The sequence below is a fragment of the Bombus affinis genome, chromosome 5 (assembly GCF_024516045.1).
Source record: "Bombus affinis isolate iyBomAffi1 chromosome 5, iyBomAffi1.2, whole genome shotgun sequence".
Lineage (NCBI taxonomy): Eukaryota > Metazoa > Arthropoda > Insecta > Hymenoptera > Apidae > Bombus > Bombus affinis.
The window spans coordinates 17,489,737-17,517,303 of record NC_066348.1 but is presented as its reverse complement, the minus strand read 5'-3'; the positions used below and the strand labels follow the sequence as shown (position 1 = coordinate 17,517,303).

The 27,567-nt window shown below is 33.2% G+C and overlaps 8 protein-coding genes across 41 annotated transcripts in view; 5 read left to right on the top strand and 3 right to left on the bottom strand.

Moving 5' to 3' along the window:
* Positions 1–4,001, top strand: part of LOC126916263 (ras GTPase-activating protein raskol) — a 251,021-nt gene extending 247,020 nt beyond the window's left edge. For 28 of the 29 annotated variants that reach the window (XM_050721854.1, XM_050721864.1, XM_050721861.1 and 25 more), the window contains one exon: positions 181–4,001. In XM_050721854.1, the coding sequence (XP_050577811.1) occupies positions 181–448 (268 nt within the window). In that variant the 3' untranslated portion in view covers positions 449–4,001. The remainder of the gene's footprint in view (positions 1–180) is intronic. The other variant, XM_050721863.1, reaches the window with a different exon arrangement.
* Positions 4,002–5,861: 1,860 nt separating this feature from the next.
* Positions 5,862–7,778, top strand: LOC126916271 (histone-lysine N-methyltransferase SMYD3). Its single transcript, XM_050721915.1, has 6 exons — positions 5,862–6,050; positions 6,157–6,398; positions 6,481–6,782; positions 6,888–7,167; positions 7,242–7,404; positions 7,472–7,778. The coding sequence occupies exons 1-6, from the start codon at positions 5,935–5,937 to the stop codon at positions 7,686–7,688; spliced, it is 1,320 nt and encodes a 439-aa protein (XP_050577872.1). The 5' UTR covers positions 5,862–5,934; the 3' UTR covers positions 7,689–7,778.
* A 210-nt stretch (positions 7,779–7,988) lies between these two features.
* Positions 7,989–11,613, top strand: LOC126916268 (rab-like protein 6). 2 transcript variants are annotated; one of them, XM_050721905.1, is made up of 6 exons: positions 7,989–8,143; positions 8,578–8,774; positions 8,842–9,326; positions 9,413–10,194; positions 10,292–10,793; positions 10,873–11,613. In XM_050721905.1, the coding sequence occupies exons 2-6, from the start codon at positions 8,648–8,650 to the stop codon at positions 11,071–11,073; spliced, it is 2,097 nt and encodes a 698-aa protein (XP_050577862.1). In that variant the 5' UTR covers positions 7,989–8,143; positions 8,578–8,647; the 3' UTR covers positions 11,074–11,613. The 2 variants fall into 2 exon arrangements, with proteins under 2 accessions (XP_050577862.1, XP_050577863.1); XM_050721906.1 differs by lacking the exons at positions 7,989–8,143; positions 8,578–8,774 and having other exon boundaries at positions 8,843–8,948; positions 9,019–9,326.
* A 148-nt stretch (positions 11,614–11,761) lies between these two features.
* On the top strand, positions 11,762–13,906 carry LOC126916273 (uncharacterized). The gene is made up of 5 exons (XM_050721919.1): positions 11,762–12,010; positions 12,577–13,053; positions 13,141–13,229; positions 13,309–13,530; positions 13,627–13,906. Exons 1-5 carry the CDS (start codon positions 11,888–11,890, stop codon positions 13,838–13,840), a joined length of 1,125 nt encoding a protein of 374 aa, XP_050577876.1. The 5' UTR covers positions 11,762–11,887; the 3' UTR covers positions 13,841–13,906.
* Positions 13,907–14,352: 446 nt separating this feature from the next.
* LOC126916278 (DNA-directed RNA polymerase II subunit RPB7) lies at positions 14,353–15,685 on the bottom strand. Of its 2 annotated transcripts, XM_050721926.1 has the most exons (8): positions 15,525–15,685; positions 15,284–15,393; positions 15,045–15,204; positions 14,918–14,968; positions 14,786–14,851; positions 14,650–14,721; positions 14,537–14,570; positions 14,353–14,461 (listed from the first exon to the last, which is right to left on the bottom strand). In XM_050721926.1, the coding sequence occupies exons 1-8, from the start codon at positions 15,534–15,536 to the stop codon at positions 14,445–14,447; spliced, it is 522 nt and encodes a 173-aa protein (XP_050577883.1). In that variant the 5' UTR covers positions 15,537–15,685; the 3' UTR covers positions 14,353–14,444. The 2 variants fall into 2 exon arrangements, with proteins under 2 accessions (XP_050577883.1, XP_050577882.1); XM_050721925.1 differs by having other exon boundaries at positions 14,353–14,570.
* A 377-nt stretch (positions 15,686–16,062) lies between these two features.
* LOC126916281 (uncharacterized) lies at positions 16,063–18,846 on the bottom strand. The gene is made up of 6 exons (XM_050721930.1): positions 18,706–18,846; positions 18,395–18,635; positions 17,838–18,302; positions 17,187–17,399; positions 16,873–17,117; positions 16,063–16,783 (listed from the first exon to the last, which is right to left on the bottom strand). The coding sequence occupies exons 1-6, from the start codon at positions 18,840–18,842 to the stop codon at positions 16,216–16,218; spliced, it is 1,869 nt and encodes a 622-aa protein (XP_050577887.1). The 5' UTR covers positions 18,843–18,846; the 3' UTR covers positions 16,063–16,215.
* Positions 18,847–18,981: 135 nt separating this feature from the next.
* Positions 18,982–22,582, top strand: LOC126916279 (uncharacterized protein C1orf131 homolog). Its single transcript, XM_050721927.1, has 2 exons — positions 18,982–19,109; positions 19,230–22,582. The coding sequence occupies exons 1-2, from the start codon at positions 19,089–19,091 to the stop codon at positions 19,758–19,760; spliced, it is 552 nt and encodes a 183-aa protein (XP_050577884.1). The 5' UTR covers positions 18,982–19,088; the 3' UTR covers positions 19,761–22,582.
* Positions 19,774–27,524, bottom strand: LOC126916270 (b(0,+)-type amino acid transporter 1-like). 4 transcript variants are annotated; one of them, XM_050721913.1, is made up of 6 exons: positions 27,096–27,524; positions 21,805–22,161; positions 20,941–21,689; positions 20,589–20,802; positions 20,198–20,503; positions 19,774–20,117 (listed from the first exon to the last, which is right to left on the bottom strand). In XM_050721913.1, exons 1-6 carry the CDS (start codon positions 27,118–27,120, stop codon positions 20,053–20,055), a joined length of 1,716 nt encoding a protein of 571 aa, XP_050577870.1. In that variant the 5' UTR covers positions 27,121–27,524; the 3' UTR covers positions 19,774–20,052. The 4 variants fall into 4 exon arrangements, with proteins under 4 accessions (XP_050577870.1, XP_050577867.1, XP_050577869.1 ...); XM_050721910.1 differs by lacking the exon at positions 27,096–27,524 and adding an exon at positions 25,425–25,806; XM_050721912.1 differs by lacking the exon at positions 27,096–27,524 and adding an exon at positions 25,319–25,382.
* Positions 27,525–27,567: the final 43 nt, after the last annotated feature.

Genomic DNA, 27,567 nt, shown 5'->3' with positions numbered 1-27,567 from the left:
ACGTCCAATCATCCAAATGAAACGTTCGATCTTTACTCCTCTAAAAAGGGGGAAGAATATAAGAGATAGAGATTGCACCATGGTCGAACACGCGATGTGGATCGCCCAAATCCAAATATCCACGAAACACGTTGACGCAAGCAGAACCGGCTAAAATGATCACCGATTTCATTATTCTAGGTTAATCTCCGTGGAGGAGGAGCTACGGCGCGAACAACAGAAGATGTCGGCTGCGTTGTCGTACAAGCAGCGCGTGATCGACGCGCAAGAGCAACAAATAGCTGCTTTGGACGCTGCGAATTCGCGTCTAATGACGTCAAACACAAAACTGTTGTCCGCATTGAGCACCCTGAAGCAACGATACAAGTCGAGCCAGTCGAGCAACGAGGCGGCTGCGTTACTCCAAAACATCGCTGACATTGGCGAGCTGAAGAGCTCGTCCTGTTAAAAGAAAGAGATAGAAAAGGGAGCAACCACCTGGACACCGTTGGTGGACATCGGCGTGAGGACCAGCCAGATACCCGGTGAACCGCCGTAAAACACGTACAATCACCAGTCAAAGCAGAAAAACACGAAGATTGTTTTATCTCTCGCGTTTGACGAATGCTTCTGGATGAGGAGTCTCGGGGATGACTCGATCGATACGATTGCTCGCGTGTAAATGTTCTAGTACGCATTCTAAAGAGGAAATCTCAACGAGCAGCAAGCGACTACTCCAAGTCTGACTTTCTCTTTAGTTCGTTCTAGTTTTTGGTGTTTCCTCGTTTAGTAGCGCAACATCAAAGGAAATGCCGTATTGCTGTGGCAAGTTCCACGAGGATACTCTTGCTAGGTTTGACGAAGCTACGCAAGCGGAGAAAGAACGCAAATTGAAAGAAGAAAGAGAGAGAGAGAGAGAGAGAGAGAGAGAGCGTGAGAGCGAGAGAGCGAAAGAGTGAAAGGCGTGCGAAAATAGAGGCTACCTAGTAAGTAGGCAAATGGTTTAAGTAGATAATTTACGTCGAATTTAATGTGACACATAGCATTTAGGATTATTTGTATCGAATCTGATCGCGAATCACGCGATACCTCGTAGTTCTCGTTTGACAGAAGTCGATGGACCCTTAGCTTTGTATCGCCACGTTTTAACATTAGATTGCTTTACGCAAACCTGTCCCAAGCGACTTTTCTTCGTTAGAATCGAACGAACTGGAAAGTCGATGGCCTTTAAGTTTAAGGAACACGTTGGATTTCTTGGTTGGCGAACAGCAACGAGGTCGATCGACTCGATTGGCGGTAGATGAAAACGAAAGACAAATGTACACAACGTTTATCTCTTCTTTCGTTTCATTTCCCTTCTGTATTTTCTGAATTCTGTTATTCGTTCTGCATCGTGTATACGTACCTTGACACCCGCACAGCCGCATCCACCGTAAACGCTAGCATGATTTACGAAGAATTGTACCGTGGAACTAACTCCAAGTTATGTTGAAAGATTTGCAAATGTATTTTATGTCTCAACTATCGGAGAGACAATTCTGACGAATATGAGTTCTAAGGTTGCTTGATTTTGGAATATAGTCAGTTTTTCAGGTTCGAAATATCGTTTTACGATATAATCGAATGCCAATAAGATGAAAATTGAAAGAAATTAACGGTTCGCTAACAAAAATACCTTTAAATGTACCACTGGCCCAGATATACACGATTAGTTTTTGTGAATGGAACTTTGGAAAGACGTAACATTAGATACTAGGTGACTTGCGACGTATATGTACTTGCTATATTTCAAAGCTTCTTCTTTTATAGAAAAATGTGCCCAAATTGACGATTTCTATACATATATATATATATTTCTAACAAGTCTTACATTTTCATAGAATGTGATAATAAATTGACTTTCTCAGATATGTGTTCACGATATTTTTGAACATGTATATTCATACATTCGCATCGCATAAATTAATGTACAGTGTGTTGGCTAATTATTTACAATAATTCTATAGTTGAGTCAGTAGTCATATGCACGTAATGACTATATGGCTATTAGAAGTTTTGTGATTTCCAAATATTATGAAATAGGAAAAAGGAAAGAGGAAAAACTTTCTATATTACGGAAATTTATACTGCGGAATCGATATAGGCAGATTGTTGTCGATATAAATATAAGTAACGCGATAAATAGAAATACATAACAGATTTTAGACAGTCAATACTTGGTACTAGTACTTGGTTCATTTATACCGATTCGACACGTTGGACCTGTGTAGTGTCTTTATACACTAGTAATATTGTCTTCGTAAATAAGTTGACTCTTCATAGTTTCACGCATCTGGCTAGTCCACATATCTATATGTCTACATTTTTAAACTCTTATTTACCGTTCATTCTGCTATTATATCCTATTAAACAATCTATCGATAACGATTATTAGCTTTTAAGCCTCGCGTCAAATTAAACGCTCTCGTCGACTATAACTTTTTTCTCTTACGAACAAATAATTTGACAAAACGTGTGAAGTATAACGAAACAAATGATTTGGCGACCTACGTATATTCGTCAGAATTTGTTCCCGAATTTTTAAGCTCGGAATATGCCTGCAAATCGAATAACGAAGGAACAAACGTATATTGTATTATTAACGACGTTTGACACGCCAACGTGTAACATCCTCAAGCACACCGAATCGTATTTCAGGACCGTATATATGCGTGCATATTTTTCTAGTTTACCTGCTCGTGTGTCGCGTTCGAGCAGCAAAACGGACGCACGACGTTTTTCTGTTCGTGCGCGATGCACAACGTTTTTATTAAAAACTTCTCTTCCGTCGAACGACGAAGAGAATGATGAAACAGATAAGAAAAGAAAAAAAAAAAGAGAAAGAAAATATTATTCGAGCTGTTGAATTTTTCACTATTCCGTGGAAGGTTTTTGTTTGAGCGTTCGATTCGAACATCGATTCTTACTGTAAGCGACAATATAATTTATTTAGTAGTTTCTACCAAAGATGAAGAGGTTTTTATTGTAAAAAGCATCGAGATTTGCGTGTAAGATATTTTCTGTTTTCGTCACTAAGCGTTGCTCGTGCTAACGCTGGTCGATCGCCGATCAGATAAAAAAAGTGCCGGCTGCACGATGTATAAAAAGAGTCCTCTTCCTTGAGAAGATTCGAAAAGAGAACAGCCGTGCACCGATATCTCTTAGTCGCGCGAACATTTTGTTATATTCTATATTTTTCTTTGTCTGTGTTTATTTTCTTTTAAGATCAATTATACACAGCAACGCGTCATGCATAACAAATTAGGTACACTATCGATGACAGTCTCGTTTGTTCGCGATCATTAGCGTGTATTATTGTTTTACATCACACAACAAGTATATTATCATCGTAGCCGTTGTATAGCGAAATGCACGCGTGCTAGGTTGAAAGATTTCGAGAGAGAAAGAGGCAGAGTATGCGTGAAAAAATTTAAAAAGCGAAGAAAATTTGAATCTGTGTATGCCTGTGTGTATGAAGTATATGAGGAAAAGATTACGATTCAGTCTAATCTCATTTTTAAAAAAAGTATTATCTCGACAACTTGTATCATAGCTCATTATTCGTCCGTGAGATCGTTTTATTTTCTCGCTTTTTGCCAATTATTTTTGTATAGAGATATCTATCTTTCCCCGTTTCTTTCGTTCCACCATCCACTTTCATCCACTTCTCCTACATTACTGCCATCCATTTTTGTTTTGTACTTTCTTTAACCACGACCCTTTTTACGGAGAGGTGGTTTTGCCGACGATATTTTCAATCATCGAGTGTCGACACCATGAAATTAATATATTCAACGGTACACCCTTCCTCTTGTTAGGCAATGTAATCGACAAACGATAAAGTAATCTATTTAAAAGTGATTTCAATAGCGTGTACATTGCTAAGTTTTTTGGTATATTCGTTTCTGTAATACATCATCTGTATTTAAGCGTATAGCATCTATTAGTAACAGTACATGAGCAAATAAATATGATTAGGCATATCATGGTCGTTAAATAAATATGTATATATTCCAAACATATTTCTCTTTTAAATAGCAGTTCGATTTATCATTCGATCATTTGAAAATTAAGGGAAAAAATAAAGATACGTCCGTATTTAATAATTTTTGTTGGTCTACGTAGCCAGAAAGAGAATAAGAGTGCTCGCGCTTGTTCTCGTTGTTCTCAAACTAGTACTGCACCACACGGCCAAAGGTACTGAACGGCCATACTGAAAGGTATTTCATCTTAGCATATACAAGAACCTATGAAGTTAATGATTTGCCCTGTTTGGCTCCACGCCAGCATTTACAAGAAACTATTTATGTAGTTCCACCGCAAACGAGATATGCTCGTCTGTGGTTCCACTCTACATGAACCTGTTTCATTGTACGATTCTACGGTGAAGTTCATACATGTCGACCCGAGATAGACGAGTAACTCTATACACAATAGCTTTTTAGACTTAACATTAAATTTACTTTCTTCGTCATAATATTTTGTTATAATAAAACCTGAATTTCATTTTAATAGTAATTTCAGTACTTGATGGACTGCGAATAATATTTTTGACGTGATATATGTGTTTCGCATGCACGTTCATTTACAAGAGCGATAAAAATAGAAGAACAAATTAGCCATGGACAAGGATAGTTGTTCAGAATCATACGTTCCTCACCGATTTCAATGATTTTTAAATATGTTGTAGAGAGTGTGATTCTGAACAACTTTTTTCTATACATATAACCTCCATTCGGGCCTTGGTTTCCGAGATATTCACAAAATACTGTCGGTACCACGATACCCAGTTGTTGCAGATTTTTTTGATTAAAAAATTACTGAAAACAAAAATTTGGTCTATTAAAAGCACTTAGTGCTTTATAGAGCTTAACTCATATTTTCATTATGTTATACTCATTATATATTCCCTCGTTTATCGAAATAATTAAATTAAAACTTTCCTGATATTTGAGCGCAGTAGAAACTAATAGTTTCTTGATCGCTATCTTTGTAACGTCGACATGTCTAGTACGTGGTCGTATATACAGATCTGGACACTTCCACGATGGGGTAAGGCTCTTACCGACCGGACGATGTTGGTCAATTTGTCCACAGTAAAGCGCTTAAAGGATTCGTTGCACAGCGCGATCTTGTGTCTCCAACAACAAGGATGACAACAGGACTCTTGTTCGCATACCTTAGGCGTCAAAGACGAAGCAGCGATAGATATAAATGTTCTTAGTAATTATGTCGGTAAAATAGCAAAACGTCGGTAGGCCAACGTCATCTATTTTATAATTCTATAGCTTGTCGGTGATATAATCACTGACGAATTGTCTACGATAATTTCTATGTTCGCCGTAGAAAATCGCAAAGGGCATAAGAAACTCTGTATTTTCTTTTTTTTGGCAGGTCGGTATTTCATAACCTCAGATACGAAGTTCTATTTAATGTCATATCTATACTATCCTTAGTCAGTGGTGTAATATATATTACATCGCAGTCGAGATATGCTTTATATGGCTTTACAAATCGGTCGTTAGCTATAGAACGCGGTCTGCGTTGCCGCCTTCGGTGATAACAATAACCATGTATACAAATGCACAGGCTCGTTGCAGATCGCAGCTGATTGTAATTGAGGACCACATCGTGACAGGTCTATGATATTTGTATTGTTTTGTTTAAAACAAATTAATTAATATTTTTATTAACTCGTTGCAGGCTCACCCTGTGGTCGGTCAATGCTCGATCTATCTTATGTATAAATAGACCTTAAATCATAAAGAACATAATAAAATCTGATTTTTTTACACGATCGGTATTTCAGATCGTGGAACATCAAGTTCTAGAAGATGATAGGTCTAATCTGTACCTCGTCTATGGTTATACCTCGTCTTAAATTAAACGTTATTAATAAAAATAACTTTTTTAAAAATGAGCAAAAGTGAAAACTTTATTAAAAAAGGCACCACTATTCTTACCGCCAAACCATTTGCTTATGTCCTTTGTTCAAAATATAAAAATGTCCGGTGTGATTATTGCTTTAAAAGGTTTAATTTACATAATATTTTTATTTTTAATGCAAATTAATAATTAGTTTGCTGATTTGCAGTGTTATAATATAAGTAGAAATTATTTAAATCTTGTCACTTTTAGCGGAAAACTCTTTAGATGTTCTGCCTGTCAGTATGTTTATTATTGTAATCAATCTTGTCAACAAATGTCTTGGCCCATGCATAGTAAAGAATGTGCAAGATTAAAAAAATTTTCACCATGGGGTATATCAAATGTTGCAAGACTAATGGCACGTATAATTATAAAATTAAATCAAGGGGGAGATGAAGAAAGAGGATATTATAATGAAACTAATTATAGGAAATTTAAGGACTTAATGTCTCGTAAGCCTTTATGCTATATAAGAAAACGAATTACTATTTATATATTTCTACTAAATTGATATTTAAAATACTATCTTATTAGATTGTTCTGAGATAAAAAAGGATGAGAAAAAAATGGAACATTTTGTATGCTTATGTAATGTTTTACATAAATTTCTCGAAGATATGCCTATACCAAGTACTGCAGAATTATTGGGTATTTATGGCAGAATTACTATTAATTCTTTTAGTATATTTAATTTGGATATGAATATTGGTGTTGGTATTTATTTGGGACCTTCTATTCTGGACCATAGTTGCAAACCTAATGCTGTAGCAACCTTTGAGGGAACTACCATAAATGTTAAAGCAATAGAAGATCTTCCTTCTTTAGATTTGTCTCAGGCAAGTCTTTTAACCTTTGTTGCTTCTATAACGTTGTAATAAAATTTTTTTTTGACAACAGACAACCGTTTAAAGTATAATGTAGTTATGACTAAACGTGTATAGATAAGGATACCATACATCGATGTGATTAAAACAGCAGAAGATAGACGTGCAGAACTACAAAGTTCGTATTATTTTTGGTGTGACTGTGAAAAATGTGAAAAACCAGAACCAATGGCAGAAGCGGCAGCATGTCCAAACAAACTTTGTACATATCCTTGTGACCCGAATGCTGATTTATGTGAAAAGTGTAATACAAAATTCCCAGAAAACTTTAAAGAAATTTTTGATGAAATATCTGAGTTTACTGCATACCATCTAGAAAATATGAAGAATATTGCCTGTATCCTTCTTGTAAATAATAATAGTTGATTGATTTAATATAAGATGTAATAAATTCCTTATAAAAGAGAGTAGATCTGGACGTAAGCAAAATGTGTCTCTCAAGACAAGAAGGCATTTTACATCCTCTCAATGTGCAGTATGTACAGACTTTACAAACTGCTTTTGACTCCTCTATAAATTTGCAACATTGGGAAGAAGCTGAATCCTATGCTAAAAAACTTATTAATGGCTATTTGTAAGAAGAGCATCTTTTTAAGTATATTAAATTAATAAATAGAATGTAACTTATTTTCATATTTCAGAGCATATTATGGAGAAATTCATCCGTCAACTGGGATACTTTATTTATCAATAGGAAAACTTGAGGTATATTTGAAAAAGTTAAAACAGGCTATCAAAACGTTAAGAAAGGCTAGTTTGATATTAACAATAACACATGGAGCACAACATAGCGTGATAGTAGAAAATTTGAAACCACTTCTTTATCAAGCCACTATAGAAGACTTCAGTGAATCATAATATTTTTTATGCCGATAATTTATAATTGTATATAATATATTAACAATATACAATTTACAATAAATAATTTTAGTATTTAAGAAGATGAAATTAACATTTAATCCTAAGGAAAGATTATATTCTACTCGTATATGTGAGATGTAATAATCAAGTTTTGAAAAGCACCGCTTCCATTAATACCAACTTTACAATACTACTATAGATATTTAGGTAATATAGAAAGATATGCAAATTATGATAACGATTCTTAAGTATTTATTTTAATAGTGCTTTACTTGATACTCCTTATAATATTTAACAATGCTACAAATATAATAAAATAAATGATTAATTGCCAACATTACGACAAAAAAAATACGTACAGCTGCTAAGTGACAGCTGCCCAAGTTTTATTAGATCTGTTAACTATTACGAAAAAATTTTTATTTTCCATGGAAAATTCGATATAACATGTGGTAAGCAACTATTTTCACTTGTAAATTTATTACAAAAGCAATTAAAACAACATGTTTACTACCCTATAATAACTGTAATGTATGCAATGAATCATGACTGTAGTAAACATCAGATAATATCAATTCATTTAATAAATATTTTTTTTATACTTTTGTTGTTTAAATTCACTATTTATACAATACTTTTGATTCCATGGATTTCAAATATAATTCAATTATGGGACATTTTTATATATTGTGTAATGTTTAGACTATTGTTCCATTAAATATTTTCTTTAAGTTAAGGCAGCTTACGATTTATTATTTCATTTATTTTGTATAAATAATACGTATATAATTCAAGCTTGTGCTTATTTAAATACGTGTTATATTCTCTATTAAGTCAATATAAAAATCTATAATGTATATGTATATAGATACATATAATTTTCTAGATATCTGTTATAAGAATAAGGGAAAATCCTTATCTGAACTATCATTAGTGTAGTTAAGAAGAAATATACAATGTTCTCTGCATTTAAAAGACTAGCTGGAAAGTCGGATGGAGTTGGCAATATATCTCCTAGACCAGCTCATCAATCTATGCCAACAACTTTACAGAGAAAATTTGCTAAAGGTGTACAATATAATAGTAAGTGTAATGAACTGATTTTGAAAAAAAGGCAAAATGCTTTAAATGAAAGGAATTTTATTTTTAGTGAAAATTATTATAAAGGGTGACAGAAATGTAGGAAAGACTTGTCTATTTCATAGACTTCAAGGCCAAAAATTTATAGAGGAATATATACCAACGGAGGAAATACAAGTAACCAGTATTCAATGGAATTATAAAGCTACTGACGATATCGTTAAAGTTGAAGTTTGGGATGTTGTAGATAAAGGACGACGTAGAAAAAAGTTTGAAGGTTTAAAAATGGACAATTCGCAGTCTGAAAATATTATTGAGGAGCCCGCATTAGATGCGGAATTTCTTGATGTTTATAAAGGGACCAATGGTGTCATTATTATGATGGATATTACAAAATCCTGGACATTTGATTATGTACAAAGAGAACTTCCAAAAATTCCTAACCATATTCCAGTAATTGTTTTAGGGAATCATTGTGATATGTCACATCACAGAACTGTTACATCAGATCATGTAACATACTTTATTGATTCGTTACATGAAAGAACAGCGCAAGTAAATTTATTGATCTTATCAGCTATAAATGACTGGTTGAAAAGCATGTTTATAACATATTATTCTACTTTATTTTACTTCTACAGGTCAGGTATGCAGAATCATCTATGAGAAATGGCTTTGGATTAAAACTTTTGCACAAATTCTTTAATCTTCCTTTTCTTCAACTGCAAAGAGAAACATTATTGAAACAGCTTGAAACTAATGAGGAGGAGACACGTTTGACAATACAAGAACTTGATCTCTTTCAAGATAGTGACGATGCCAATTATAACAAATTTTTGGATAATCTTGTTAACAGAAGAAGAGCACTTGCTGATTCTGTCTCCGCCAGTATTCTAGTCCCTAATGTTACATCTTCTTTGAGCAATCATAATATATCTTCCAATGGTAATATAAATGTAAATGCTGAAGTTAAAAGATCAGTATCTATGCCTGGCCCAATAGGAGGTGGAACTCCTATTCCAGTGAAAAATATAGATTTTAAATCAATACCAAAGAAGGAAAATTTTACAAACACTTCTGAAATTCAAGCAGTTCCTATTAAAAATTCACAGATTACATCAGTATTATCTAGTACACAAAATATTTCAAAAGCAGATTCTAAAATGGCTGAACTTTTAAGTGAAAATTCTGACAGACGAGATTCAATTAGCAAACCACAATCGCTTATGTCAAAAATATTTGGTAATAAAAAGGAAGATGAAATAGATAAAGGGACGCATATTAATAGCCCAAATACAAGTGTACCCTTAACTAGTGTTGAAGATTTTGTACCAGATGATGGATTGTTAGATCGATCATTTTTAGAAGATAGTAGTCAAGTTTCACCGCAAAAGGTACAGCATGAGGAGCTGGATTCTGAAAGGTATACTAAGAATATATAAGTAAAAATGAACTCGTAATATATTATTTATTTTTAATTTTTGTATTTCGTATTTTATAATTTTCTATATTCTTGACAGTGATACTGAAACTGCAAATCCCTTGGTTGCCGGATATGAAGATGATTTATCATCAGCTGACGAAGCAACGCCTCCTATTCAACCTAAATTAGCTGAAAATCCATTAAGCAAACAAAAACACAAGCGTGAAACTTTATCGCATGCAGAAATAAATCCGGAAAAACTGCGACAAATTACAAAACGTGATTCTATTTCATCTATAGACCAAGAATTACAAATATCGAACAATTATGACATAAATGAACAACAAGAGATTAACTCGGATGCATTTGATAGTTGGCTTCGACGTGATTCCAAATGGAGACAAAGTCCCGAGGGTGGTGAAGATGTAAGCAGTAATAGCACCAGAAAAGATAGATTGGAGCTGAGTGACAAAAGTTTAGACGTTAGTGTAACAAGTTCTAATGTGCATTTAGAGTTGCTAGACAATACCAGCGTACGTCATATGAGCTCCGATGGTGGGAGCCCTGTGTTAAAAGAAAAAAAAAAACATAAAGAAAAGGTACGTGTCAGATATAAAACACCTTTAGCGTAATTTCACACTGCTTAATAATATTAATTGCAAAATAAAATGCTTCTAGACGGAAGATAGAGAGAAGAAGAAAAAGAAGAAGTCTAAGGATAAAGAAAAAGATAAAGAAAAAACAGATAAAGCAGAAAAGAAGAAAAAACGTTCGCTACATCGTTCAAGAGATGAAAACAGAGAACGCGATGAACTTGAAGAATTTCTCAATGGTTCTGTAACTAGAATTGGTGTTGATGTTGCCTATGAAGCGATATAATGTTTTTTATGTAACATTTAATCTACCTTTTAATTAGTAACGCTGCCTTCTAATAACGCGCATAAAACATCATGTAATGTTGAATTATCAATATAAATTTTATATTTACAAATATCTTTCAAGCAAATAATATATGATGTAAAGATTTTGTTACTGTTCTTTATATGATAAAATAACGTTATAGATTATAACAAAATATTTCTAATGAACTTTTTATAGTTTTGAACGTTCGATAAATTAGCATTCTGCGAATGTCTAACACGCACGAATGTATTTTTGTACATTTAAATGCGACATATCGAAATTATTTATTTTAATATATTACACTTTTATCAACGATATATTTTTCAATGTTATGTTGGAAAATAATTTGAGTGCAATATGTTAACTCCTCTTTAAAATGAAAAGAATTGCATTCAATTAATGTTGTAATTGTACCATTACCACTATTTTTTAATCTCATATATCATAGCGCAATATGTCATCGATGCAGCTTCATGTTAATAAATGTACATAAATAAACAAAAAATTATCATATGACTTTATAACTTACTTTTTACTTAAGATATGTCTGAACGTGCTGTACTAAACTTTCAATTAACATTTCAAATTTGCCACTAAACACAAGCGCCATCTTTCAAACTTCAAACATCTGTTAAAAGTGGTTAGAAATTGTAATCGAACATGTGTGAATTTGCCGGAGACTGTCCATAACATGATACTAAGGTCATGCCGACAATTCTATTTTATATTATATTATATGTGTAATTAAGCAACATTGTATACAAATCAGTGAAACAAAAGATCCAGAAAAATGTCATTTTATTTACGTCCTATTTCAAATAAATTTACATCTTTTGTTAATGTACGAAAACAAGTAACTGATATCAACTATCAGTTATTAAATAATATTAAACCATCTTTGTTTTTGGATGAAGTAAGTTATAATTATACTAATAATTTTCGTACAATAATTGTTAATCGTTTATATTTATATAACATTTTTAATTGTCATCATATAAGACCTCCGTTTCAAGAACTCGTATTATTGCGTAGAATAACTTAACCTCAATATACTTATGTAATAATCATTTTATCATAATAATTTATTGGTCGTTTTATTGTTCTCGCAAAGGCATTATTAACGATTAAGTCATTTAATATTTTTCGTCTTTTTTCTATTGTTTCGATATGTTAGTATTACATAAATTTTTTAGATTTTGGAAAATATTAATTGGCAGAATTGTTAAAATGAATAGACATTGTATTGAATTTTGTTAATATATACTAACACAGTATGGAAATTTATGTTATTCTTATTAAAATCTGTAACAGCTTGCAAGTGACAGAAGCTATGTATTATTAAATGGTTGTTTATTTCTGTATATCTCTTTTTTGTGTGTTACTTAATTTATAATTTTACTATAATTTTTCTGTTCAAATATTTTTAAAAGCAAAATTTTGATAAAAGATAGATATTCAAAAACTGACTCTTAATTATAGTTTTTAGATACGCAAGGAAGCTCAATAATAAATGACAGAGAAAAACATTTGAATTCAACAGTTCATTTGTTAAGTCAAAATGAACCAGCTGTTTTTAATGCTAATATTGAGAGTCATAAAAACAAGAAATATAATTGGACTAAACAGCGAATTATTAAGTTACATAAACAAAAACAAATGAATACTCAAATGCAAAGTGTTATCAATTTAGATTTAGACATGGCATTATTAACGAACAATACACAATGGGAAAAATCATTCTTAAATTTAAGAAATAAAAGTTTTTATTTACCATATACAAAGATGGTAATGACTAAGAGGATATCTGATAATGTTTTACTTAGCTCTCAAAAGGATGGGATACTTTATACAGAAACTGCTCCTAATGTGCGTAATGTAAATGAGATGCAACCTTCTGAGGATCGTAATCCAATTGAATCAAATTTACAAAATGTGTTTGATATTCTTCGTAAGGATGTATGTTTCTCTCTTGTGCAAAGAAATTGTTTTGAATTACATAAAACTTGATGAAATTTTATAAGTATTAACATCTATTTCTTTCAGTTGCCGCTTCTATTTGTTAAACAGTTGGATTATGGAATCTATACACAGGATTTAGTTTTTGTCAACAATATTAGAGGAACAACAAGTGTGTAAGTACATAATGTAAAATATTTTTATTATTAATGTTCTCAAAACAAATAATACATATATTTAAAAAATGTTTTACAGCGGTATCCAGCATTATTTTAAGCAAATAGCGTTTTTAAAAATAATAGGCCATTTAAAGTATGCTTTTGTTAAGTTCGAAGTTTTAAAAATGACTATGCACCCTGAGGACAACAGTATTAAAGTTCGTTGGCGTATAGTAGGTATTTCTGGTACACGTGTATTTCTTACATTTTGGAAAATTAAAATGTGGAATTCAAAAGAACAAGTAGACAATACACCAGCGTAAGTCATTTTTGTAATTCTTCTACAATTATCTTTTATAATCCTGTTTAAATTTATATTTATCTATATTTATATCGTTTATATTTTTACCAACAGGTGGTATGATGGTTTTTCGACTTTTTATGTTAACAATGATGGGAAGGTATTTAAACACATCGTCGATAAAACGATGCCTGATCAAAATGTAACAGAAAAATTTAAGTCACCCATTGCCGCAAAACTTGCATTATTTGTTGCTTTATCAGGTTTAGACACACATTTTATTCAATTTTGTTTAAAAAAATATACTAAACTGCTTCGAATAAAATAAAACAGTTGTTGCAATTTTTTAAATTATTACATGTAAAAGAAATAAATGATGAAATTACATAATTAATATATTGTTTAAATTTATGTAATTATAGTTAATAGTCATATTTAAAAAATGTTCCTTTTTAATACTTTCAAATAAATTAAAATAATATAATTGAAAAACGCTTATGAGTAGATTAAATTATATTAATTAATATCATTAAAGCTATATATATATACGCGAGTGACAGAATTTTATATGTGATATAATTTATATGATGAATATATATAATTTTACTTAAATATTATGCATTAGCATTTTATCGCAGTGTTGTTATAAGTGATTGTTAACAAACAAAAAGATATGTTTTGTTTTAAATACAGTTTTTGATACTGTTGTGAAGTATTATTTTACAGTCTCAAATTCATAATAAATAAGATATTTATTCATGATCAAGTAGATGCATGTTTAATGACACATATATTTAAACAATATAGAATTTAAAAGGTAGTATAATAAATATTCCCCACTTTATATGGTATGTAAAAGTTATTATTTTATAATAAAATATTTTAATTTATATGCAAAACTTACATTAAAACAATCTATGTATTGAATGCATTCAATTACACACAAGTCCTATAAAAGAAAACATGTGTTATGGAAATGAATAATATTGTAAGAAATCACTAGGCTGATAAAATAAATATTTACCCAGATAATCATCCATCAATGTTCCAATAGCAAACTAAAATATATATAACATTAGCATTTTAACATACAATAAAAGATATTAAGACGAAGTGTTATATGTTATGAATACTAACAATTCCTGTTGCATCGACTCTTGTGCCCACAATTTTTAACCTTATCTCATCATCTGGTTGAATAATTACATCCTGGAATTTATGAATACATTTTTAAGTTATACTTTTTCATCGTATACATCTTTTAAATATCTACCTCTTCTTTAGATTTGTAGCATGGTGGATTTATATTTGGACAAAACTGCATATCTGCTGGAATTGACTGCAAAAAGATTTAGTTATTTGCAAAATACAACCAGAATTATAAGATACATAAAAATAATCTTACATGGTGCGATATAAAACATGAAAGTGGCCCTATTTCAGCAAACATTCCAACCTAACAAAAACATTGAGAATATATAATCTTTTAAATTACACTTCCATAGAAGTTTAGAACTGCACTTAATGTTTACCTTGTTTACTTGTGTTACTATAGCATCTAATACTTCTCCTTTAAATGGTCTAAATACAATGGCCTTGTATTTAACAGGATACACAACAAAACCTTGTCCTGGCTGTATGATCCCTGCGCCAATGTTATCTATTGTTGTTACAGCAACTACAAAACCATATCTGAAATACCAAGAATTATTATACATAACTACTTAGAATAAATATACGCATACTATTTCAATCATAGTTTTAAACTTACTTTCCTGTACAGGTGCCTTCTACTTCGGTATACAGTTTTTGTTTCACTGTATCTAATAATTGAGGTCCAAAGTATCTAGGGTGCAATAAAATTTCGTGTTCTAACGATATCTGTAGAAATGAATAGTCGAAATAAATTTAACGAACATTTTAAAATTAATATTTATTCGGTTTTTATGATTTTTAAGTTATATCCTCGAGTATTTTATATGTATTTTATATTTTATATTAAAACAACTTACATGATAAAACATGTTTATACCAGGTCCCCCCAAACGTTTGTATACATACGTATGGCCATTCGACAAATACAGAACTCAAACTTAATTACTTATCTTCAAACATAACTTCACATTTCGTATGTTTCGCACAAAGGCCGTCAGATGTGGCTCTTGTGGCGGCACTCGACAACAAATACCGCCACTCCACACTAACTAAGCAACGGACACGGTAGCGCAGTTATAAGTCGATTAGCTACGAAGTATCGAACGGTCTATATCGAGATTAACGAGTATCTCCGCGACGAGCGATAACGAGATTTATATTGTATCAAGGACTCTGTACACGTATATTTATTTATTTTAAATATACTTGACGAACGGCTACAATTTTATTTGGCTTTTCTTATTAGTCAATACTTAACACGACCAATCCTCCACACTCCATAATTATAAATTAACAGTTTCGAATCTTTTAACTTTAATATGTATACCGGACAATTATTTTGGTAAAATTAGGTAGAAGTATGTAGTTTATAAGAGAAGAAACGTAACATTGATATTTAATGCAGAAAATAATTTATTCTCAAGCATTTTATAGATAAATATGATTCTCAAAGAAGCAAAATCTCTGATATAAAATATTGCATTAATTTATCTAATATTCGTTTCACAAGCTTTCATACTAATTTACAATTTACATAAGAAAATAAAATTATTGATTATCATCATCTACAAAATTCAATTTTCGTTTAATTTCTAAAGCTAATTTATATCCAAGTTCTGGTCGGCGATCTTTTCCTTCGACCATTGCTTTCACTTGACTTGAATTTACAATTACGCCATTATCAGCTATAACAGTAGCTTTAGTTTTTTCAATGTCAACAAGGTCTACTCCTCGACTACAGTCATCGATGAGAATAGTCCGATAACCGTTTGTAAGTGCATCTACTGCAGTAGCCCCGACGCAAACATCATAGGCTAATCCACAGATATATATGTCTGTCGCGCCCTTTTCTTGTAATTGTGAAGATAGGCTTGTTTCCATCATCTTTTTATTATCCCAAAAAACGGAATATGAGTCTACTTCTGGATTAGTTCCTTTGTATATTTTAATTGCATTGTCTACGATTTTCAGATCTTTATGAAGTTCAGCACCCCAAGAGTCTTGAATGCAATGACGCGGCCAAAGACGTTGCTTTAACAATGGTGGACCTCTGAATGTTATAGTATCATAAACTTGTGCTGCTTCTTTTGAGATTCCGCTACTAGGGTCAACATCTCTGTAAAAAAGATAAAATATTCAATTTATAAATTACGTTAGAAACACAAATCTATTAACATAAAATCAAAATCGATCTAGATTAATTACCTTAGATGTAAATTATCAATAAAAGATACGTGATCCATAGGGTGCCAATCAAGAGAATAAAACACTGCATCAAATTGTACAATTTCTAATAAACGATTAATTGGTTCAATTACTTCTGAACCATCATGCTGGGCAGCACATTGCTTAATATTTAGAGAACCTGTTATGAAATCGTTTTGTACATCCACAATTAAAAAGGCGCTTTTTGGACGAGTGCATGTTTTAATCCATCGATTCCAGCATATCTAAGATAACATAAACTAAATGACTTGATAATCATTTCAACAATATAATATTTACAAATGTATAAATACCTCAAATTCTTCTCTGTCAATTTTTCCATCTCCGTTCAAGTCAAATATAGAATACATTTCCTTCAATTGATTTTCATCAACGTTATAAATTTTCCCACGATCATTACGAAATAGTGCACGACAAATGAATTCAAATTCCGTAATCGACAAATATCCGTCTCCATCTTTATCAAATGCAGTAAAACATGCATCCATGTTCCTTTGATGTGACCTCTTGCGTCTATGTTATTTGTTTAATCAATAATCGCATTAGCAATGTGCGATTACATTATATATTATTTTTCGAGTCTCTTTAACGCTGCAGTAAGTTATAAAACTGTTGTAATATATGTGCCGCACGTGCACTTCATTTTAATTACACTACAGTGTTCTGTTTATAATATTTGCATTACTATTTGTATACCAATAATATAGCATTATCAACATCAAATATCATTTAATAGTGCCTGATACCACATAATTTGATATAAGGAAATATAATAAATAAAGTTTAACCTTTTAAATTTTCTTATTGCTTTATTTTACATAAAAAATTTATGATAAGGTATAAACTTTTTTCATTTGTCTATGTACTTATCTGTACAAGATCGGAACAAAATATTATTGTTGTGTTAGTCTTTGATGAGTTAGTAGCGACACATCAATTATTACCTCTGGTTCCAGCAATTGATTTACTTTATATCTCATAGATTCTTCATAAGCGTATGTAACAGATGTATCTGTAAGTTGGATATTACATTGTGCTAAGATTAAAATACAATTACGCAATCTTGCACAAACTTCGCGGTTCGCTTGAGGAATCCTTGACAAATCCTGCGTGAAACCACCTTCTGATCTATCAGTATCTTTCTTACTAGCTCCAATCCATATATAACCATTATTTCCTAATATCAGACTTGCACCATTTGCCAAATTATGAAAATGAGTTTTCTTTCTTTTTATAAGAGCCGGTGATACTTTCAACATTATACCCTGAGACAATTTACCATACTTTAAGACCCTAGTGTGCAACGAGAGCGAACCATCTACAAAAGTACTTTGTACTTCTGCACAAATTAAATCTCCTTCCTGGAGATATCTTCTCATAGTTTGTTCATCTTCCGCAGATCTTCTCCTCTACAAATTATATACAAGATATCATTACCTTGAAACTTATAAACAATTTAACATACGTAAACTATATGAGAAATTATATTATTATATCGTACCAATTCACCACCAGGTAAATTAACACTAGACAGCAATAATACAGAATCAAGTTTGGAATTTGTGTCGACTTTCCATCGCCTCTGTTGTACCTCGGTTATACGACCAACAACTACATCTCCTATTTCACCCTGATAACGTGCTTTCAAAGGTCTTATTGAAATAAGTTTATTTACTTTTTCTAAAACGCCAGCTACAGATGCGCGTAATGTGTTTTCATCATCCACGTATGTTCCATGTCCTCTAACAAAATTAATATGGTAAATGAATCTTTTTCTTTCCTTCTTACATTAATAAAATTTAAAGTATTTACCTTAAGAAGTCAGGCTGACTAGAAATCTCCTCTCCTGGTGTATATATTCGAGGTTGTACGTCTTCGTTCTTTATTATATTTAAATCGACTCTATTTACTGCCAAACGTACATTAATAGGTGGATATTCTTCCATCATAGATGTCTATAATCGTTTTTATACTGTACATATATGATAATTAATATCTGCATAAGTATGTTGTATCTTACTTAGTATTACGTTGTAACGATAATATTTGAGGTTATGTGAAATACGATGAAAGACGTGAAGTACACATGTATAATGTTGCAAAAAATTACTGTTTGATCAATTAGAAATTAATTGTTATAATGATTATATATGTCCAAATAACAAATAATAAAGCAACAATAAAACAACGAGAGAATGGTATTTATTATTTTAGCAGTGAGTAAAGGATAATTGTGTATTCAAAAGAATTTTAATTTCGTACATAGTAAGTAAATATACATATATTTAGGTGAAACAAATAATATAAACTGATAATAACAATAACTGCGTTTTTAGTATTTTATAATGGAAGATTTTATTCCAACGAGAGTATCAAAAATAAAAAAGGACGTCGTGAAGGAATTTGTATCGGTAAATTATGAAAAACCAAAGAAAAAGGTAAAAACTATTGAAAGTAAAGAAAACAATGACGTAGAAGGTTCTAAATTCGACGTAACAAAAAACGAGCGGAATAAAAATGATGAAAGAAGAAAACAGGAACTAGAAATGAAACGTGTCAGATACGAGGTTATGAAGTTTGGTATGTCTGGTTTTAAAGGAGAAAAAGCAAAAGAAGCGGGAATAGCACTCGCTATGAGTTTAGGAGCAAAACCTCCCAAAAAGAAAGGTATTAATTATAAGATATTACAACGTGAAAAAAAAGTTGAGAAGGAAACAAGGCAAAATGACACGACGCATGCATCAGGTCTTGAAAGAAGTCTATTAAATCATAAAAATAAAAAAGCGCGGTGGAAGCGCGGTTCTGATGGTTTACTGAATGTTTATGGAAAAGTAAGTAAGAAAACAGTGGGTAAAAATCAAAAATAAAATTTTAACCATAAACATTTAAAATACTTTTAGTTGCTCTGTTCAATAGTTACAACGTTAACTAATTATCTAACAATAATGTGTTTCATGTACTGTATATTATATATGAGTAACAAGTAATAAAATAATATTTTTATATATTTGTGAATTCATTCGGGCCAGCCTTAAGCTTCGATAAGAGGTTACATATCTTTATCTATTCATATTTAAAATAGACATTCATATCATGTTCGCTATGCCACAGTGGAATGATTTGGCATTTAAAAAATCACACTTCTGCATCTGATCGAAATCAATCAAACGCTGCGGCCGTTGGTGCGACTTCGAGTAACATCTGAAGAAAGGCATTCACACCTTCTGCAAACAGAATAAACAATGCAATAGAGTTTCTTTATCTTGCGTTAATTTGTTCAATTAACTTTCTTTAATGATCTTACCCATAAATTTGGGCACGTATCCGTATTTAACAAACGGGAGGTAGACAAGCATGCCCGCTAATATGAATCCAGCCGCATACAGGTATTCAATTTGAGGGTTATCAATGATTGGCGCTACAATCAGGTACGCAGAGATTCCAAGTACGAGAACAGGTATTATCAGCGGGCATTTATATGGTCGTGGATGATTCGGTCTGGTCCTTCGCATCACTAATAGAGCTAGCATTGCTCCGCCATAAAAGATCCAAGCAGTGAACGAAAAAAAGTCGATCAAGGAATCAATGTTTCCGGATAGCACCATTGCTCCTAATCGATGAGGAGATATTTTATCGAGTACTTAGTAAAATAGGTATACGAATGTAATTGAATGTGAAATTTGCGTAAAGGGTACCTGCAACGAGGGAATGGAAGATAAGTCCTGGTGCAGGAGTAAAGCGTCGTACGTGAACATAACTGAGACAGTCGAGTAGATGGCCCTCTCGAGACGCGGCAAAGCAAAGTCTACCCGCTGCAAAAAGAGTGCCGTTTGCGGAACCGAACGTGCTAATCGCAACCGAAAGTGGCATAAGCCATGCCATAACGCCAAGAATTCGATTTCCAAAAGTCTGCAAAATATTAGATCATATTTCTTTATACAAAATCATTACGAATACGAAATACGAATTACTAATTGAATTTCAAGCTGACTCTCTATTTTAATACTTGACTTCTATGATGAAGGATAACATTAAAAATTGTCTTACCACTGCAACAGCTTCGCTTTCGATCATCTCCGAGGGTGACATCACGGCCAGGTAGGAGACATTTATCAATGCGTAACATAGCGTAACGAGGGGTATACCAATCATAATGGACCGTGGTAGATTTTTGGAAGGATTTTTGATTTCTTCGGTGACATAATTGAGATTATTCCATCCATCGTACGCCCACAAACCAGTATAAAAAGCTGTGGCTAATCTGCCTATATTAACGGTACTACCGTCCACGGTATCGAAAGCGCCTTTCAGATGCTGCGTATTACCCTGTATCAACTTATAAGAGCCACCGGCAATTACAACGAGTATGGCGATCAATTTTGCTGCGGTAAACGCGTTTTGTACACCTGTGGCTAGATTAACGCTGTAACAGTTCACTAACAGTATAAGTATGATCGCCAGGAGTGCAACGAGTTTGACTACTTCCTCGGGTGGATCGCAGTCGGCCGCAAAGGCTTCAACCGCGTACTGCGCGAATGACAAACAGATTATCGCCATCTGAGATGGTTTTAAGACCAAAGTGGAAACCCACGAGAAGAGGAAAGCAGGTGGTGCACCGAATGCGTCCATAAAGTAAGCGTACTCGGCGCCGCTGCTCGTATTCATCGTACCCAGCTCGGCGTATGCTAACGCACCGCACAGACTCAACATGCCGCAGGCCGTCCATACGAGGAAGCTGATTCCGATACTGCCGGTTCGAACCAAAAGCCCTGACGGCGAAACGAATATCCCAGAACCTATCGTTTCGTAATTCGACGACGACGAAGAAGAAGAAGAAGAAGAAGAATTTGAGATTGTACTATTTCTAATTAACCGTATAAGATTTTACTGAAATCGTATAGATTGCTCTACCTATCATGGTACCAACGATTAGAGCCACCCCACTGACGAGTCCCACCCGTCTCTTGAGGTGAACAGAGTTGTTCTCCTCTGGGTCCGCCCCCTCCAGCCCTCCACCCCCTCCACCACCGTCTTCATCATCTCCCAAATCCCCAGATTTAACTTCTTTCTGTTTCCGTTCGTGTAGCTGTTGTTGTTCCTGTTGATGTTGGAACGGAGACGTAATTGGGTTCCAGCCATTGCTGTTGCCGTTGTTTCTGATCGATCGGGAGACCAACGTCGTTTCAGGAATTCCATTCCATCCACCGCTTTGTAACTGCTGTTGCGATTGGTTCCCGTTACTTGTCTGTGGATCATGTCCCACGGTAACTGAAATCATTCGTATTATTTCGCTTACTAAGAATCATTCTTATCCTTACATCGAACAAATTGATTTTTCAAACATCATTCGATATTGCTATATGACATTACTACGTTATGTTATAGGAGTATACCGTCAATCGAATTGAAGGTTCACAGAAATGAATCGTACGGTTACCTTCGTACATAATTCATCAAGCTTTATTATCGACAATTTCAACCAGCTCCTCGACCTTGCAAATGGTACAATTTTTCGCAAAGATATACGACTTTACTCTGTCATTAATTGACATTTATAAAGATGGTTTGAACGTTAACGTCCAGCTTTTTACGTCCACTCCACACATTGTGATAAACGTGAACAAAAAATGTTGCCAATAATTTCGTTTAAATTGCGTACAAACGAATTGTCGTTAAAGTCACTGTAAAACGATTTACGAAATAAACACGTGAAAATAACGTGAAAATAACGTGAAAATAACGTGAAAATACACGTGAAAATACACGTGAATACGTATATTTCAAAAAACGCAACTATCGAACAGTTTTCCTCGCGCGACTAATGAAAGATATTAGCATACTTCGGAGAACCGCGACGATCTAAAAAGTGACAAATCGTTGAATTTATACTTATATCGTCATGTGACGTACATTATTATATTATTACAGTCGAGATGTTGTTGCTACCGTAATAGTTCGTTTGGCCAGACGCCAAAGATTTCTCGTGGCTAGGATCGGTCTGCCTTCTTTATACATATTTCATCGTACAATAGGCCGTGAAATATAAATCCGTTTTTCGGAATTTTTACGCGGCTATTAGCTCGACCGATACCGGAAATATTGGTAATGTTATCGAACGAACTCGATACCGAGTTTGTTAATCGTTTTTTTAATAGATTGCTTGCTATCGATCTTTTCCTACGCCAGCCTATATCGTGTACATTGATAATCAAAATTATCAATAATAGCGTCGATACTGAATACGAACCGGTGGTGAATGTTTTTGAAAATAGAGAAGTTTAAAACATTTATTTTATCGAGCGCGTGACCATGGGTATTAGGTGTATTGCATTCTTTCGACCGAACCTCGTACTACGCGAGACGTTCGTGGTTTCATCTTCAAGGTGACCTTTGAATAAATTATTGATTTTCCTGTTAACGCATCTACGTTAACAGTTTATCAGTGTATCAGATTTAAATAACGTACTACGTACTTTGAAATATCGGATATCTTTAATATATCAGAAATCCATGTACGTAATACTGGAAATATTTCACCTTCTCTTTCTTTTTCTCTAATTTCTTTATTCGTTTAAATGTATAAAAAAGATCGAAAAGTTGATTAAATGAATTTTATAAAATTCACGAGACGTATCATTTTAATTATAGTTTAGTTTGCACTTTCTTTATCGGTGAGCGCTTTGAATAGCTTTATAACGGAGACGTTTACAAAAACTGCTGACCGTTTATATTTCTAAATGGTAACATATCGTTTAACCGTGTAGCCGTGCAATTCTTTTAATATAACCGAGTACAACATCGAGTGTGAAATACTATCAACATTTGATTAAATAAGGTTCGTTGATGCGATGGAAAGCGCAGTTGAACGTATCGTAGCTATGTTTAAACTGCAATAAAAAGTCTTGTAAAAGATTTGTGTCTAAGCTATCCTGGTTTAGTTAACGATAATATACCAAAAAAAATGACGCAATATGACAAGAGATGCGCGCGTGCGTTATTTTATAAAGCGTTATGTAAAAATATGGAAGAAAATAAATATATGATATAAAAATGGAGATATAACATTATTATACGTTCTATTAACTAGTATTACCGATTAAACGATATTATAATTGTTTTGTGTAAAGAGATAACAAATTTCACAGTTTTTAACGACTGAAGAGGAAGAATGTCACTAGAGGAGGATAATTACCAATGAATATTATGCATGACCAATGACGAATTACAAATGAGTTAATAAAATTCGTCGAATCGGTAAGACGATATGTTAACACGGATATTTGCAATATGATGCGCTCATGCTTCTACGCAAAGTTTACCATAGTCTCCCCACCTATCGTTCAACGTGTGAAATCAATTCATAAAGAGAACCTTTTAATTTTTTAATTTAAATTATGCTTTCTGTTATATTTTTATTGTCTACGTCAAGACGTTCGTTTACTGCTACTGATACATATGTATACTATGTATGCTTCTAAACCGTGTTAATGCCTATTGTGATAAACTGTCGTAATGATCCAATTGCGTTTAATTGATCGTTCGTGCGAAAGAAACCGATCCCTGTGCGACATCTTGTATGAAAGAAGATTTCGTCTACGACCGAAGGTCGAACTGATTATAAAATGAATCAATAAAAAATGAAGATATAAATAGAAAACAATTATTAAAGAGCTATTATAAACTACATACCTCTGAAAAAAAAAACCAAGAAGATGTTAGAATCGAGCTGAATTCAAAACATATACTCTAGTTGCATTTACTAGGCTGAACGTCGTATCAATGTGTAATGCATTTTACGCCGTTCAATAATTGTATCAAATTCCATACAGTGGACGATTCTTTATTCGTAGTGATCCATTCGACGAGCTATCGAAATAAATTTTCTTTTTTCAACCATTTTCATCAACCTACATATATACGTAATTTTAATCGGTTCACCGGGCTCAAAATTGTAGCGACAGGACAAAGTGTGCTATGTTTCGCTATATGCTAAATGTAAATACTTGGTCATTCTCCGTGTTACGTAAATAATGATGGAGAATATTCAATTTACTCTTAACGTCAAATCGCAAAATTGTTCGTGTAAAACTGCTGATTTACAGTCGTATGACATTGGTCAATGGTTTTCGTTTCATTTTATCGATCGTTATATTTCTCATTGTCTGTAACTTTACTTGCAGGGAAGACGACTTTTAACTCTGTTGCTTCACAAAAAACGTCTACTCTGAAAAAACGGTTTGTATATAAACGGAATCGAAAGATAGCAACAGAAGTCTCTGATTCAAGATGTAATTATCTTACTCGGTGCATTTTGCGTGTGACGTGTTCGATTGTTAAAAGATCATGAACGAACTTCTAATAACCGTAGTAGCGTTTAGAATAGCAAGGTTCTTACGATAAAATCAACACCGCTTAGAGCACGTACCACCTAACCCAGATAGTAACTGAACACCACAAAGACAGGCAAGACGCATTGGTTTGCATAGAAACTACAATTGGCTTAAACGGAATACGCGTCGTAGAGTACTTACTTCTCGTTGTCTGTTCGTTCAGCGATTCGTTAAGAAGTCGTTGTTCGTCTATTTGTAGCCACATCGCGACCAACGCGTATTCATCGTGAAATGTTAAAAATAATCCCGAGACTCTCGCACGATATCAAGATCGATATCGGATGATATATAATGATCGATCATCCATAAAAGTTTATACCTTCCGAGAATATAACGTTGCGCAATTTCTCCAGTTAAAAAAATAACTTCCCATATCCGTCTCGTTACTTAAAAATTATCGCGTACATTTATTGACCGTTTCATTAACGCCAAAACATATACTAGTAGCATATCCTGGTAAATGATAAATTTCTATTTGCAACGGAAACGAAAAACCACTTGCGCAAAGTGTCTTAAAATACACCTATGGGCTAGATTTAACATCTGGGTGAACCTGGAAATTTGATTCCTTCTTGTAAAATAAAAATAAACAAAAAGAAAGGTGAGCGCGTATATCGTACATATATATGTAAATGGAATGTCAAAGAATACTTTAAATTAATTTGCTATTGCTCTTGATAAGTTTAAATAGAAGGGCAGAGATATTCTTGGAGTCTCGTACGAATTTCGAATACACCCCACGCATATTCGGGTTCCTTGTTTCATGGAATGATGCAATTCTTCGTGCAATTTGGCTGTTAAATTTATTCACTGTATTAATGTCCCGCACTTTTTCTTTGACCTTATCGTTCGTACTTCATTAAACGCGATATTATCGTTTCTCTTTATCTTATTGTGAAACAGTTCGCTAAATCGCTTATGCCAATTATGATCGATTGTAAATAATTAAGATCGCAATGAAAGGATTTGAAACACGTAGTTTTTTAATATATCTTAAATGTTATATGGATTTTCTAGCATTCTGTTTTAATCCACTAACCCAATTAGAATTGTTTCCTTTGATATCGATAAATGTAAAATTGCAGGAAATAAAAAATGAGATTTTTATCAATTATAAATAATGCGACTTTCTTTTCTTGTCTCTTTACATATTACATATTTTTTGCTAAATTATAAAAATATAAGATATCGCGCTCTGTAACGTAATATGAAGTTTTGCTCGTCGTTATCGTGTTATAGAATATATACAAAAGAGGAACATAATTGGCTTCGCGAAATATAAATCGCGGTACATCTTGGCATACACGTGTTTTCTGGTCCTATAACTAACACAAATACGTACCAACAGGTTTTATTTAATCGATGAATTACCAAAACATTTTATCAACACGATACCGATTATAAGCTGATCTATAGCCTTTTATTAAACAATTAATTCGGAATAAATTTCCATTCTAATTTATTTACCGGTTTAAAGATAATAAAATCTGTCGGTTTTTATTTGAGTATATATCGTATTGCGAATGTGTTTAGGCTTTGTGATCTAATCATTCTTTATGGACCTATCAATTTCTTTAATTTCATGAAAATCAAATACCATTCGCATAATGACGCGCTTTGTACAGTTCATCGATGCCAATGAGAAAGCTTTTCCAAGAATGGAAGTCGCGTTTATGAATGAGCAACCTGATGAGGATAAAAAAGCGCGCGAATTTTATCAATTACGAATAAATGGCTGCTCTCTCCATAAAAGGTTCAGCATTAAGACACGATGAAGAATAATAATTGCAAATGAGGAAAAATATCGCTCACCTCGTTTGAAGGGCGCGACATGCATGACTCTAAGAGGGACCGATAAGAAGGGCGGACTGTGAGACCGCCTCTCATGACACCACGCCGACTTTTCGAAGCAACCACTGTCTCTGCTCTATACAGCTGTCTTCGACCCGCCGTCTGCTTCTTTCCTGCGCTAAATTCGCTCGCAAATGTCTAGTTCTCGTTTCAACGGGCGACTTTTACGTACGCCCTTCTTTCCGCTTCGGATTTCGAACAATAATAATTTGTTCGAACGCTACGGTTCTCTTTTATTCGAATCGAGTATTTCCGAATTCGAATGTCGTTGATGATATCAACCGATTCAATGCGAATTTGCGTATGCCTTCTATGTGATTATAATATTCCGACTATTTCCAACACGATTTGCACCAATCCACCTCTCACGATGAACTGGATGTTCGGCAGAGGGAGACATACCCGCCAAAGAACGAACAGGCACGAGATCGGG

Excerpts from the sequence above, each read along its gene's own strand:
- LOC126916271 (XM_050721915.1), top strand. The coding sequence starts at position 5,935 with ATGAGCAAAAGTGAAAACTTTATTAAAAAAGGCACCACTATTCTTACC. Across the intron at positions 7,168-7,241 it reads AAATATGAAGAATATTGCCT|ATCTGGACGTAAGCAAAATG; the intron begins GTATCCTTCTTG and ends AAAAGAGAGTAG. Across the intron at positions 7,405-7,471 it reads AAACTTATTAATGGCTATTT|AGCATATTATGGAGAAATTC; the intron begins GTAAGAAGAGCA and ends TTCATATTTCAG.
- LOC126916268 (XM_050721905.1), top strand. The coding sequence starts at position 8,648 with ATGTTCTCTGCATTTAAAAGACTAGCTGGAAAGTCGGATGGAGTTGGC. Across the intron at positions 8,775-8,841 it reads TAAAGGTGTACAATATAATA|TGAAAATTATTATAAAGGGT; the intron begins GTAAGTGTAATG and ends TTTTATTTTTAG. Across the intron at positions 10,195-10,291 it reads GAGGAGCTGGATTCTGAAAG|TGATACTGAAACTGCAAATC; the intron begins GTATACTAAGAA and ends TATTCTTGACAG.
- LOC126916273 (XM_050721919.1), top strand. The coding sequence starts at position 11,888 with ATGTCATTTTATTTACGTCCTATTTCAAATAAATTTACATCTTTTGTT. Across the intron at positions 13,054-13,140 it reads TTGATATTCTTCGTAAGGAT|TTGCCGCTTCTATTTGTTAA; the intron begins GTATGTTTCTCT and ends TATTTCTTTCAG. Across the intron at positions 13,531-13,626 it reads CAAGTAGACAATACACCAGC|GTGGTATGATGGTTTTTCGA; the intron begins GTAAGTCATTTT and ends TTTTACCAACAG.
- LOC126916278 (XM_050721925.1), bottom strand. Across the intron at positions 15,205-15,283 it reads GAAGGCACCTGTACAGGAAA|ATATGGTTTTGTAGTTGCTG; the intron begins GTAAGTTTAAAA and ends TTGGTATTTCAG. Across the intron at positions 14,852-14,917 it reads CATGTTTTATATCGCACCAT|TCAATTCCAGCAGATATGCA; the intron begins GTAAGATTATTT and ends ATCTTTTTGCAG.
- LOC126916281 (XM_050721930.1), bottom strand. The coding sequence starts at position 18,842 with ATGATGGAAGAATATCCACCTATTAATGTACGTTTGGCAGTAAATAGA. Across the intron at positions 17,400-17,837 it reads ATCAATTGCTGGAACCAGAG|AGGTCACATCAAAGGAACAT; the intron begins GTAATAATTGAT and ends CATAGACGCAAG. Across the intron at positions 16,784-16,872 it reads ATTGATAATTTACATCTAAG|AGATGTTGACCCTAGTAGCG; the intron begins GTAATTAATCTA and ends TCTTTTTTACAG.
- LOC126916279 (XM_050721927.1), top strand. The coding sequence starts at position 19,089 with ATGGTATTTATTATTTTAGCA. Across the intron at positions 19,110-19,229 it reads TGGTATTTATTATTTTAGCA|TATTTTATAATGGAAGATTT; the intron begins GTGAGTAAAGGA and ends CTGCGTTTTTAG.
- LOC126916270 (XM_050721910.1), bottom strand. The coding sequence starts at position 25,488 with ATGTGGCTACAAATAGACGAACAACGACTTCTTAACGAATCGCTGAAC. Across the intron at positions 21,690-21,804 it reads AATCGTTGGTACCATGATAG|GTTCTGGGATATTCGTTTCG; the intron begins GTAGAGCAATCT and ends ACGAAACGATAG. Across the intron at positions 20,803-20,940 it reads AAAGCGAAGCTGTTGCAGTG|ACTTTTGGAAATCGAATTCT; the intron begins GTAAGACAATTT and ends AATATTTTGCAG.